Source organism: Phoxinus phoxinus, assembly GCF_949152265.1.
Source record: "Phoxinus phoxinus genome assembly, chromosome: 6".
Lineage (NCBI taxonomy): Eukaryota > Metazoa > Chordata > Actinopteri > Cypriniformes > Leuciscidae > Phoxinus > Phoxinus phoxinus.
The window spans coordinates 38,185,825-38,199,803 of record NC_136881.1 but is presented as its reverse complement, the minus strand read 5'-3'; the positions used below and the strand labels follow the sequence as shown (position 1 = coordinate 38,199,803).

Below are 13,979 nucleotides of genomic sequence, written 5' to 3'. Positions count from 1 at the left end.
CATATTTTTTTTCTGCTGTAAAGTTGGGCATATTAACATGGGGTGTCTATGGGATTGACTCTCTTTTGGAGCCTGTCTCTAGCGGTCAGTCGATGAATTGCAGCTTAAGTCACTTCCCTGTTAGATTCAAGAGAGAGAGACCGGAAGGTCGCCGCTTGGTTGTGACTCGAGTTTATTATTGTGAGAGTCACATGACGGCTGAGGACACATGATCAAAGATGTTAATCCTGTAATGCTGAAGCCCAGAGCCTGGTTTCTGTCTTAAGAAGCCCTGATACTCGTGTTGTTTCCTCCATTTTGGGAACTCAACCTTTTAAATGCTGCTTACAAAGGCATCTCACTAAGTGTTTTACACCACTGAGAAGAAGTGAGGAGCTTTGGTCCATCAGGGTGTTTTCAGAGATGCTGTTTCCACTGATATCACTTCCATTCTCAGATTCTCTGTCAAAATGTCTCATTAACCTCATCCTGGGAAACACATGGGACAAAATTACAAATAAGAATTTAGATTCCATGTTTAATGACAAAATTATACTTAATGAATTATACTCCATGAGTTAGCCGCTACAGCAAGATGCTTTACCTTTCCGGATTCTGGGTTTCTGTTAACAAAAGAAGAAACATGTTTAGTCAAACATCTCAGAACAAATCAATGCAGATAAAACATGGCAACTGATGCATATTTTGTATTTGAGAACAATCTTTTCAAATGATTTGTATCAGATCTTTAACAATATTTTGACACTTACGTGTTGAAGTCAGCAAGGGTGTCAAGACTTCTTCTCTTTTCAGGTAAATCAATGAGAGTATTTAAAGTCTGTCTGTCAGAATCGCTGCCCTTTTTCCTGAGGCAGCAAACATATGTATTATAACTAATTGATCAAACATTAATTTTCTTCACTTTGAAAAAAAATACCCCTAAACCATGAGCAATGTTCAACTTTATCACTATAAAGACAACTGGCATTACATTACGGTACGGTATTTTAGGAAAGCTGTATAGTACAGGTGAAACAGAACAGACTATTTAATCAATCCTGATTTCATGTTGTCTTAAAGAAGATAGACAGATAGATAGATAGACAGACAGACAGACAGACAGACAGACAGATAGATAGATAGATAGATAGATAGATAGATAGATAGATAGATAGATAGATAGATAGATAGATAGATAGATAGATAGATAGATAGATAGATATGCAGTTACATGACCAGTCAATAACTTACTTGACAAGATAGATAATTGTCGACGCTAAAGTCACACTGAGTACAGCCAGCACAACACTGACAGCGATGAGAGCGGTTGTGGCGGCTTGACTGGATTCTCCAGAGTCTCCAGAACTGTCCTCCACTTTGATTACCAAACCAGGACCAAAAACCTTCTCCAGCTCAAACGTTAAATCTTTGTGCTCACTGTTCAGTTTCCTGTGGGAGTGAAGATATTTTAGATGCTGCCCATAACACTCTCATCCTAATTATATAGAATAGATGTAATTCAGGCAAGCAGGAAAGAGGAAAACGTGAAGACTGGAGAGTATATGTTTTTGTTAATGCACATACATTATTTTTTTCATATTTTTCCAGATTAATTTTATAACATTACAATTATAACCAATTTAAAGTCAGAGAACTGACCAGAAGGCTACAACCATTATAACTCTATTTATTGTTAACATGTTACTTACAAATGTGCACATCAACTTTCACATTAGATTAGTCTGAATAAACTGATGTTAGTTCAACTTACTCTTTGACCACCGTGGCTTGGATGACCGCTCCACTGGAGTCCATGGCGATGAAACTGACGTAGGTCTTGTCTGTAGATTCTCTAGGAATGGTGCGCATCTCATTCCCACCCTCGGCTCTCACACTGAGGATTTTCACAGTCCAGCCTAAAACTTTCCCCATGGAACTGAGGAAAACACACACAATAGATAGAACACAAAATACCCTGATTTAACAGCTCAGTAGAGAAGAAGCTTTTCTGTAAATAATGGCGTATATTTCAGTCTGTTCTATACACAAAGTAAATTATGCGGAAGACTTGGAAATACAGCCCACAAGTCATATGCACTACTTTTTTATTATGCTTTTTTGGTCTTATTGAAAAAAAACTATACAAACATTTTTTTCTGTGTGTTTCAATGAAAACATAGCAGCACACAGGTTAGGAATGCCACAAGGGTGAGTAAAATAATACATGTTTATATTTATTTGGGGTTAATTAAACCTTAAACATGTTTCCACTTACAGTCTTATATCAAAAAACATTACTGAAAAATGCTTTCAATAACGAACATAGATTACTCACTCTTCCATCTCTGGTATCTTTTTCTCCACTATGTATACGGGCTGGTTTAGTGAGATTACGCTGTCACGTTGAGCAATTTCTTTCACTTCGATCTGCAGGTGGCAAACACAAGAATGCAATCTTTGGGTTGACTGCTCTATTTTACTGCTCTTTTCTCAATCAAAATTGGTAATTTGAAAGAGTCTTTCAAAAGCTTTCTCTTTTTTCTCTCTGTTTCTGCTCACCTGTACTGTTGTAGTCGTGAACAGTCCATGTTTATCAGTGGCTTTAGCATGAAAGGTGACCAGACTGTCTTTAAAACTGGATGCATCCAGTACGTAGACCTGACCAGTGCTTGTCTCAACATCCAGCAGAGTTGTGGACTCCAGCAGGGAATACTGCAGTTCTGAGCTCTCGCCCACATCAGGGTCCGATGCCTGAGGGACACATGACCACATTTCAAACAGTTTAACTACAAAAAATCAGGGTCTTAGGGAGGGTCTTAACAAGGGTCAAGGGTCTTAACAAATCACTAGCCCCTTAGTATGAGCAATAGCAGTAACAGTAATGTTTGCCTTAGTGAACACCACTAATTACAAAATAGATCTGAGTACATCCATTGCACTTATAACTTATGATGAATATGCCCAGCCACACTCACCTGGACCTTCACTATAGGGAATTTGTATGGAGAGATACTGAAAATTTCTGCTTTATATATTTCAGCGTCAAACACAGGAGCCTCATTCACGTTCTCAACCTGAACGTTGACCTGAAGATTGTGAGAGAAAGAAAGTCAAATTTCTGTGCCAGCTTTCTTTAAGGAGAGAAACTTTGCCTTTGACATACTTGAACAGTAAGGCCAGAAACATACTCTATGTAAGCACAGTATGTGAACGCAAACACTTCTAGCGGCACAAGCTTGTATCATTGCATTTTGAAATCTGTTAGAATGCAAATGCGATGCAAATTGCATTGCCAGTGTTGCTTTAATGGGGGATAAAGCAAGCATTAACACATTTTATACTTATAACAGAGTACATTATGAATGAACATAAATTTCGTACTTTTGTAGAGTTTGTTTCTGGCCTTAATTTAAAGTAAGGATAATACCGTTGTCTCTGCATTGTTTGCAGGAGTTCTGGTGTCTATGGCTTCTACTGTGAGGATGTACCACTCCTCTTTCTCCTTGTCCAGCGGCCTGAGAGCTTTTATGGTTCCCTCACCATCCACAGAGAAGACATCCTCATGTGACTTCATGTTATAGCTGACCGTAATCAGTGGACTACTCGCTAATGCCTTGACCTTCCCCACTGTTGAGGCCACAGGTTCATTCTCCTTTATTGTGAATTTGTAGGAGGAGCTTTCAAAACTCACAGTCTCAGTGAGAGAGGCAATTTTGAAGTAGATCAAGACTTCGGCTATAGAGAGAAAAAAGATGTTAATCTTGACATGTTTATCAGATAAGATTTGAATACTGAAGGGGGAATTAACCGCTCCCAATAAGATTTGTTTATTTGCTCACATTATCTGCATTGTTTTAACACCAGAATCACTAAAGGAATATTACGTAAACCAATCCCAAACCTTCATCAGATTCTGGTGGTGTTCCATGATCTGTCGCTTTAGCAGTGAGATTTAGCAGCGTGTCTTCTGTGACCTCGCTAAGGTCAGAGGTCAAAGTGATGTTTCCTGTTTCAGCATCCAGTGCAACCATTGAGGAGTCTTCAGAGAAACTACAGAAACACAACATTCATGCATCTGTCTTAAAGGAGTTATGTAGGTAAGGGTGTCCATGGCTTAGCCTTCATATTATTGATCCTAAAGAAATGGAAGTTTAGTTAGCTTAAGCTTACCTGTAGCTAATAACCGCGTTGCTTCCAGCATCTTTATCTGTGGCCGAGAGCGTCAGCAGCACCTCGCCAACCTTGGCGTCTTTAACCAGAATGCTTTTGCTGTAGGTGTCAGAGCTGAAAACTGGAGCGTTGTCATTGACATCTGTGATATTGACCCTCACTGTGGTGATGTTCTGCAGAAAATGAACCCAAGCAACCCTTTGTATTACAGACCAAAAGTTAATATTGGCAATGTCTAGTATCTAGCCTAAGAATTGTACTAGTATCAGATATCTAGAGCTTTGAATATTGAAAAAGCATTGGATCCACAGTGCAAAATGTTTGTCAAGAGTAGCCCACTTAGAACATCTGCGCAAAATAATAATAATGAAAAAAAAAAAAAAAACATCTGCCTGGGGTTTGCCATTTTGCTATGTGTAATTTTGGTATGTAACCTTTATAGCAGGGCTTCTCAACTCTGGCCTCGAGATCCACTTTCCTGCAGAATTTAGCTCCAACCTTTATCAAACTCATCTGGACTTTCTAGTAATCCTGCAGGAAAGTGGACCTTGAGGAGGAGAGTTGAGAACCCCTGCCTTAGAGCATTGGTAGCCAACCCTGATCCTGGAGAGCAACCATCCTGCAGAGTTTAGCTCCAATCCTCCAACCAAATAAACCTGAACCAGGTAATCAAGGTATTCAGGGTTACTAGAAACATTTGATCAAGTGTGTTGGGGCTGGTAGAATCTAAACTCTGCAGGACATTGGCTCTCCATGAGCAGGTTTGGACACACCTGCTTTAGAGCAAGGTTATGCAACCTTGATCCTGGAGAGCAACCTTTCAGCAGAGTTCAGTTCCCACCCTGCTCCAACACACCTCCCAGACAGCAACATAGTGTTGGTCCAGATCTGGCCCACATCTGCTACACGTGGATCCCACACGTACCAGATGTTTAGGAGAGTTTGATTTGTTTTGATTTAGTTAGTCAAGGAATTGGATTTGCCTACCCCTGTTCTATGTCATCTAGATTATGTGTTACTTTGTGCCTTAAACAAAATCCTACAAAGTCTTTTAAAAATTCGGTTCCATGAAACTTGCGAACTCTGGAAAACCAAGCAACTTCTACTTTCTTGGAACAAGATTTGTATCCTGGCAGATATTTACACTCTGACTTCCCTATATTGCATAAAGCCTGATGAACAGATTGGAGCTTGCATTTCGAGTTCTTGTAATTTTTTTCTACACTTGCAATATGCACTTGAAGTCCATGAACAGACTCAAAACTTTATTGAAGTACAAGGTCGCATCATGGAAATCATAAAAATTGTAATAAATTACATTTCCCTGTGGCATCCCATGATCCATAGCAACAATGACCACATCATACACATCCTGTGTCTCTCGATCCAGCTCCTCGATAGCTAGTAGAGTCCCATCCTAACAATGAGAATGAAATAATTTATTTTTTAATTTTTTATTTAAATAAGATCTGAACATCTGACAATACATGGTCATGTTAATAGGTTCATGTCCTCACATCTCTGAAGCTGAAGAATTTGCTGTAAGAGTAAGTAGTGATGTTGACACGTCTGTTGTCTCCGCTGTCAGCGTCTGTGGCTGAGATTTGGCACACCTCTCCAGGTGATGAGGGTGTGTACACACCTTCCTGAATCTCAATGGTCTCTGGGAGGGGAAGGAATTGTGGGTTGTTGTCGTTGACGTCCAGAACAGTGATGATGACCTGAGCTGTGGAGCTTAAACCATCGACAGGCTGGTCTACAGCTACAACCTGAGAAAGACAATGCAAGCATCCCAATCAGAATGAATAGTCATCCTGAACATAAATAGCTGGATTTAAGAAATGAATGTGATTTGCTTTGTACCTGTATGGTGTAATTGTTTACAGTTTCTCTATCCAAGGTGGCGTCGCTCCGGAGTGATATTATTCCTTGACTGTTGATAACGAAGGTACTGTTATCCATGATAAAGTGACCTTTAGAGAACCCACCCTAATCGGAGAGAAAATGAAAAAAAGGTAAGTACATCAAAACAAATAAGCTTGACAAAACCTTACATGGAACTTTACATTTTAAGGTGATTTAGATCTTGTGTTGTTTACATACTTTAGTAGTTAGAAGAGATATTCCTTGTATACTTCCATGACTAAGCTGTTGCTAAACTGTTCTGATTAGGTGGTAGGGAATTCTACCAATTTGTTGCTGGGGTAGCTAAGATGTTACTAGGTTTTAAGTTGTTGCTAGAGTGTTCTGGGAAGTAGCTGAGGGTTCCTAAGAAAATGCAAATGTATTCTGAGTGGTTGCTATGTGGTCATTATGCAAGAGTGATGAGTCACCCGTGCATGGAAACAGCATTGCAACAATCTAGAACACCTTTACAACTGCTTAGCAGGGTGTATATAAGAAGGGTGTTGCTATGTGGTTGCTAGTGTTTTCTGGTGATTGTTAGGTTGTTGCTAAATTATTTTGAGAGGTTGCAAGGGCATTTCTAGGCAGTTACTACACAGACAGACGGTGGATGTTGCTTGAATACTATAAGAGTTTGGAGTTTGGAAATGCTGAAGTTTAATAACGATTATAAAACGCTTAGTTCCCTTTCAGTCGGTCACTCCCAACATCCAACGGGTCAGTGAACCGACGAGTTGGGATCTTGCTTGAGAGACCAATCCACTTCGAGTGTAACTAAACAAGCCAATGCACATTGGCATGCTGGTTTTGCATCCAACAGGTATAAACACGGAAGAGGATGCATCGCATATTTGCCCTTCGCTTCTATTCCCCATTCTGGTTCTGGATTTGGTGGCCACCAGATCCAGTCTACTTCGGCTAAAAGCACTGTTGAACTGAGGATTACGCGATTGAGCTGGTTCCTCCAGCCGATATGAAGACCTGCTTCTACAGCCCGTACTTCATTGTACCCAAGTAAGGCGGTAGGTTACGACCGATCTTGAACCTGTGAGTTTTGAATCGCTCCTGTTCAAAATGTTGACACAGAAACACATTTTCAAATGCCCCCGTCCCCGAGATTGGTTTTCCATCGATCGACCTGAACGATGCGTACTTTCATGTCTTGATTCTCCCTCGACACAGACCTATTCTACGTTTTGCGTTAGAAGGGCGGGCATTTCAGTACAAATTCCTTCCCTTTGGTCTGTCCCTGTCGCCTCGCGTCTATACGAAGGTCGCAGAGGCGGCCATTGTTCCCCTGAGAGAACGTGTTGTTCGCTTTCTCAACTACCTCAATGACTGCTGTGTACAGTGAGTTTTGAACTGCTTGAATTCGTTCAAAGGCAGGACAGCGGCCCCTCTGAAATTATTTCAGAGGCTCCTGGGGCAAATGACAGCCGTAGTAACGCCGCTGGGATTTCTTCATATGAGGCTTCATATGAAGAACACTGGAGAATATTCAACACTGGCTTCACGACCGAGTCCCGATATGGGCATGGCAGAGCGGCATGTGCCGGGTTTCCATGACCTCGCACTGTTGCCAAACCTTCAGAAGTTCCCCTAGAACAAGTGTCCAGTCTCGGGACTATGGACGGGTCCCCAACTGCACTGGCACATCAACTGCCTCGGCAGTACGTCTTGCGCTGCGCCACCTCAAAGGGCTGCTACTGGGCAAGCATGTACTGATCCGTACGGACCGCACTGCGACCGTTGCATACATCAACCGTCAGGGTGGTCTACATTCCCCTCACATGATGCAACTCGACCCCCATCTCCTCTTCTGTAGTCAGAAGCATCTGAGGTCACTTCACATCCCAGGAGTGCTCAATCGCACAGCCGACGAGCTCTCACGACAGCCTGTGCTTCCGGGAGAAAGGAGACTCCATCCCCAGACGGTCCAGCTGATTTGGAGGCGCTTTAGAGACTCGCAGGTAGATCTGTTTACCTCTCAATATAGTTCCATGTATTATGTATTTCAGCTAAATTAACTGTTTATTATTTATGTAATGAATTATGAGGGACTGTTATGTTCTTCTCTTATGGGAGATACGTTGTTGCGTGCGCGTGTCAGTGTGGAAGCCCACAGTTTCCGAAGTGCGGAAGGAACGTGACTGTATTTAATAGTTTTCTATTAAAAACGTCGCAAACTCGTACTGTGTAGCGAATCATTCTGTTTTAAACTAGACAGAAAACAGATGTTTTCTCATGATGAGAGATTTCTCATGATAAGCAGATATATGTATGAGAAGATATCATATATGGTGTTTAAAAAAATACAGCAGATGACTTTTACTATTTAGATAACTATTATCAGATAACTATTTTCTGTTTATATTTGAGCTGCACAAGATGAGGCATGTTACGTCATTCTCTTGCCATTTACTGTCACTGTCAGGAACGATTTTTAGCGGAAGAATAGCATTGAATGAATTTACTTTAAAAAAAGTAACATTGATATATACATTTTTGGTTTAAATACTTGTATTGTGTGGTAACCTTTTTGTAAAAGCAATAAGATATTCGAGGCCTGCTGTATTGTGAATAAGTCACGGCTGAAGGTGTTGTAGGCAGGACGCCAATGTCCTTCAGCCGCGACTTATTCACAATACAGCACGCCTCGAATCTCACAATAATTATATTACTTTACAAACAGACAGTGATGTTTTCAGGAACAGTACCAGGTCTGGATCGGTGACTCTAGTCTGAAGCACAAACTGATCCTGTGGTGAATTTTCCAGAATAGATGCTGTGTACACATCCTGGTCAAATTTCGGAGGGTTGTCATTCAAATCCTCAATGGTGACGGACACCACAGCGTTAGCCGTCTTACTGGCATCATCCTGCTGAGTTGCCTGTTTATGAGGAATTGATGATTAGAAAATATAATCTCTTCCGATTCATAACATCAGCCTAATGGTTTTTATGAATGTCTGCAGAAACGTCTTGATACCTGTATGTGAACAGTTATCTGTCCGATCTCCTCTCTGTCTAGTGCCGCTGTCACAGAGATGACTCCACTGTTTTGATTAATTTCAAAATTTCTCTGATATTCATTTGGAAAGACTAGAACAGAAATGTGGATATTTGCTGTGTTATTATCAGAAACTTAATATAGAATATGAGTACATTTATTCATTCAAATAGAAGTGTATTATTAGGTGTGTAAAGTGCTTGTTTTATCACAAGTGCTTGACTATAGTTTGGTCTTTCTATATTATCAGATTTAAAATCAGCGTTTCACCTCTAGCTCTCACACATCTACAGAGAAACTTTATGTGGAAACGGGTGGAGGAGGTTATAGATTAGGACTCATGTCATGTAAGTGTGTTGTAAATCTTCAGCACCTGCGGTTATGCTGTAAAGTACAGGCTCGTTGATGCCCGTGTCGCCATCTTGAGCTTTTATGGCATCAGGAGTGACGTTTGAAAACTGTCCAATCTGTGCATGGACAGAAAAGACATTGAGAGTTAATTTGTTTGATCAGACATGCGTTTAAATATTGATCGTGACATCATTTACCTGATTTTCCTCAATGTATGCGTTGTAGAGACTGTGATCAAAATAAGGGTTTAGATTGTCAAAATCTTCAACTGTTATTGTAACCGTTGTGGTGTCATTGAGATCTCCTATATCCTGAAAAAAACATAAGTTTTTATTACTATCTACCTTCAAATTTTGTCATTTGTTCATGGTCCCCATTCACTTTCATTGTATGAAAACATTCTGCAAAACATCTTCTTTTGTGTTGCTCAAGATTTCATTTTTGTGTAAACTATTCTTTTAAAGAGGAATAGACTACTAAAGAAAGTTTGAAGTTTAGTGATCAAAGTAATCTGGATGTTGTAGGATGTCAGAGAGTGTGTCTTTACTTTAGCTTGCACAGTGAAGATGTACTGTTGAGCAATGTTGTAGTTCAGACGCTGTTTCAACCTGATGTTTCCGTCACTCCTCACTTCAAAATCATCTGGTGATGGAGGCTGTTTAAAGAGGGGAAGTGATGGATTAAAATGAAATCTTAGGACACAAGCTGTGCTTACTGACTAATTAAATATATTATTTAGTTTCCTATCCTTTAAAACAATCTGCATGGATAAAACTATTAAAAATACCATGAGATTAGGTATGATTAAATACAAGAATTGATTGACAGTCCTGTTGAAAATGTAACTATATCTAGTGCCTGACACTAGTAATGCAGTTTTGTGGAACCTAGTATGACATTATACAAAAATATGAGAATCATTCATGATTTACCAGTATAGAATATATAATATTGCTGTTTTCTGTGGAGGCATCTGCATCTTCAGCCTTCACACTGAGCACATCTGTACCCACAGCTGTCGCCTGGAGCAAAACACACAGTTTACACAGAGAACCAAACACACTTCTGCTGTATAAAGATGTGACATTACACACACCTCTGACACTGCGGCGCTGTATGTTTTATTCTGGAAGATCGGAGGATTGTCATTGACATCCAGAACTTTTAACGTCCTGATGTTTTTCAGCTGAAATGGAAAATGAAGACTTTATAGTGAAGGTTTATGTGCTGAATACTTTTGTCTTATTGAATAATTTGATAACTTCATTTTTTTTAAACTTACCGCCGGGTTTGGGCAAGCGAGTGAATAATACAAAATCCCTCCTGTCTAGAAGAAATGAAACACACAAAGAGACATGTGGCACTTCATTTCTTTATGATATAAAAAAATTAAATTGAATACAATTAACTATGCCTAAGCCAGTGGTGGGCGCTTAAACCTTAGTAAATTTATTTTTAAATTAGGTTGGATGAACAAAAATGTAATAAATAATGTAAATTAAATTAAATTGTATGTAAAGAAAGGGTAATGAATATATTTTTTTGAGTGGTGGAAAAGGACTTTCATCATATAAAATAAAAAAGATTATATCAAACTGAGAAATCAGGTTATATCTGCTGACAGTTATGCTTCAGTAAAACCTTTGTAGAACTCAGTAATAATCTTAAATAATTTATGTCATTTCAACATTACCAGTTTTTGTAGATGTTACCACATGAAGTAAATTTTCTTGAACTGACAAAACATGTTTTGCAGTGTATATGTGTGTGGATCAGTGAGGGACAAACCTCCTTTAGTACATCAGCGTCCAGTGGTTTGATGGTTCGTACAGTAGCGGTTGAGTCTCCATTAGAGTAAACCAGCTCCAGAAATGTTACACCAATGGGAAAGAGATGATGTGACTCCAGCACCAGATGATCATCAGGTCCGATATTAGTGATAATCTCTACATCTCCTGAAGGCCAGATCAAATACATATTCTGACACAATCTAAACATAAATGCTAGATAATGGCATAATTGTTCTTGCATTACTCTTAATATTCACAAACAAAGGCATTTTAAATGACCACATAGTTTTTTTTTTTACTGTTGGGGAGTTACTAGTAAGTTACATGTAACTGAGTTGCGTAATTTAATTACAAAATAAATGTAACTCTAATCGGTTACAGTACCGAGAAAAGATGTGTAATTAAATTACAGTTATCCTACTTAAGAAAATGTTAACGATTACAAAGGAGGTTACATCTGAATGTATTCTGTAAAAAGCTAGGATATGTTGAATAATATTAATGTGTTGCGTTGCCCGTTGTTGATGTGTACGATGTCTTCTGCTATTTAAATGCCGTTTAGTAAAGCGATGTTATTCTGATGCTTTTGATTGGTTCTTTAGGCTACAAGAGTTTCCACCATGGCGAGTGAAAATGTGTACCAGTGCTGGAAATGTTAAAAGTAATCAAAAAGTAATCAAATTTAATCATTTACATTACTTTAATAAAGTAATTGAAATAGTTACACTTCTTATTACATTTTAAATAGGGTAACTTGTAATCTGTAAGCTATTACAACGCTATCTCACAACCAATTCGTACGAGTGAGTAAAATGTGGATGATTCGTATGACGGGTAGGTTTAGGGGCGGGGTCAGGGGTAGGCCAAACGAATTCGCAACTCGTAAAATATGTACGATTTAGCAAAAATCATACAAATTCGTATAAGCGAGGTCGTATGAATTCGTACGAATTAGTCGTGATCGGGTTGGCTATTACATTTCCAAAGTAACCTTCCCAACACTGCTAGGCTATTTTATATGAGCTGTTTCAATACAAATATAATTTACATTGAAATAAAGTAAATAAAGGTTTGATTTTTTTCTTTTCTTTTTTTCTTTCAAATGTGAAAAGCAGCATCTAATATTGTGGACTTTTCTCACCTTCATATCTCTCCTGGATTTCCCCAACTCTGAGATCGGTTCCAGTTGCACAGTTTATCTCTGAGGTTCCTTAAACAGAAACAAGCCATTGCTTTTAGGACAAACAAGACATTGGTCTTAAAGCCTGAACATGGTAGCACAAAATACACTAAATCACACTGAGCACACAGTTTTAAAATTAATTTGAATTTTCATTATGCTGGTGACATGGAAAGTGAACAGACAGTTGTCATTCTAATCTCTGATTGTAAAATGAATACGCCAATGTTCAAACTCGTGTCATTTAATCTTAAATCATTTTACTTATATTACTGAATGAAGCGGTTTTCTATTAAATCCTGACAAGCATTTTACTTATATATAATATATATATATTTAGTATAGCAGGCCTAACTAAATATAAAAGCAAGTTAGACCTCACATCCAAATGTTTTAATTTAAAATGTATACTTTAGCTGGTTATAAATTTGACTTACCAATAGCACTCCTAGCACTGTGGACATGAAGACAAGCTAAAATAAATAAAATAGTGAATAAATCATTTTTTTCCATAATTCACTGTCAGTGCCGCCTGTATTATGAAGCGAATGAAGTGAAGAGAATGAATAATCCTTGTATAATTTCTTGTATAATTTCTCTGAGCTGTTCCTTATTGTATACCATATACAAGTAAACAGATGGTGTAAGCAAGTATCAAAGGTGCTTCATAAAGGTCAATAATAAGGAGTGACGTGGGAGGGATTTTCTGGAAGTAGTTTCATGTTTGAGTTTATCAGAGGACATCTGAGATTTTAAACCTATGAACTTTGTAATTACCTTTACTTTATCTTGTTCTACCATTCCTCCTCATGCAAAGATTTCAGTCACCCGGATCTATTCTCGGGTCTATTCCCGGGTGTACCATTTGACACTGTTGATCACAACATACTTCTTGACAGGCTGGAAAACTGGGTGGGGCTTTCTGGGATAGTCCTAAAATGGTTCAGGTCATACTTAGAAGCGAGAGGTTATTATGTGAGTATAGGAGACCATGGGCCCTATCTTGCACCCAGCGCAATTGACTTTGATCACCGACGCATGTATCATTCCTATTCTGCACCCGCGCACAGCGGACTTTTCCCTCCACAGACGCACGTCTGTAAATTAGGGAATGAACTTGCGCTCGCGGGGGCGGTTCAGCAAAAAGAGGAGGCGTGTTCCGGCGCAAAACTTCCATGGTGCTATTTTCCAGTTTTAGAAAGCAATTGCGCCATTGACCAGGAAAAAAACTGTCTAAAGACAGTGGCGCGTTGCGCGTTAGTGATATGGTATTTTAAGGGCGCGTGTTTTGGCCATAATGTTAAGGCGCATCCACTTTGATTCTCTAAAAACAGATGCAGCAGTTTTCATTTTTGCAAATCATACATTATTACAAGGAAAAATATTAACACACAAGGGAAATCATTGTTGTGTCCGTGAAGATGTGATAAGATCTATCTAGATAAAAAAAATAAAAAAATCTAGATTAGGCTACACATTTACTATACGCCTGTTTAACCAAAGCTAATTTGGGTGGGTTTCTCCCATCATCCCCAATGTCACTTCTCTGTGTTTTACGGCCCTGACGAGAACGTCGGTTTCCTCGGCTGTGAAC

General features: G+C 39.0%; 1 protein-coding gene across 1 annotated transcript; it reads right to left on the bottom strand.

The window, feature by feature from the left end:
• Positions 1-444: 444 nt before the first annotated feature.
• Positions 445-12,930, bottom strand: LOC307000541 (cadherin EGF LAG seven-pass G-type receptor 2-like; the record flags this gene model as incomplete). Its single annotated transcript, XM_079616183.1, has 25 exons — positions 12,823-12,930; positions 12,347-12,415; positions 11,204-11,370; positions 10,698-10,742; positions 10,512-10,601; positions 10,348-10,437; positions 9,963-10,070; positions 9,613-9,726; positions 9,438-9,531; positions 9,044-9,156; positions 8,772-8,945; positions 6,013-6,138; positions 5,667-5,918; positions 5,468-5,566; positions 4,150-4,322; positions 3,881-4,029; positions 3,407-3,714; positions 2,955-3,065; positions 2,539-2,730; positions 2,315-2,406; positions 1,751-1,915; positions 1,231-1,428; positions 750-845; positions 584-602; positions 445-468 (listed from the first exon to the last, which is right to left on the bottom strand). The coding sequence occupies exons 1-25, from the start codon at positions 12,896-12,898 to the stop codon at positions 445-447; spliced, it is 3,144 nt and encodes a 1,047-aa protein (XP_079472309.1). The 5' UTR covers positions 12,899-12,930.
• Positions 12,931-13,979: the final 1,049 nt, after the last annotated feature.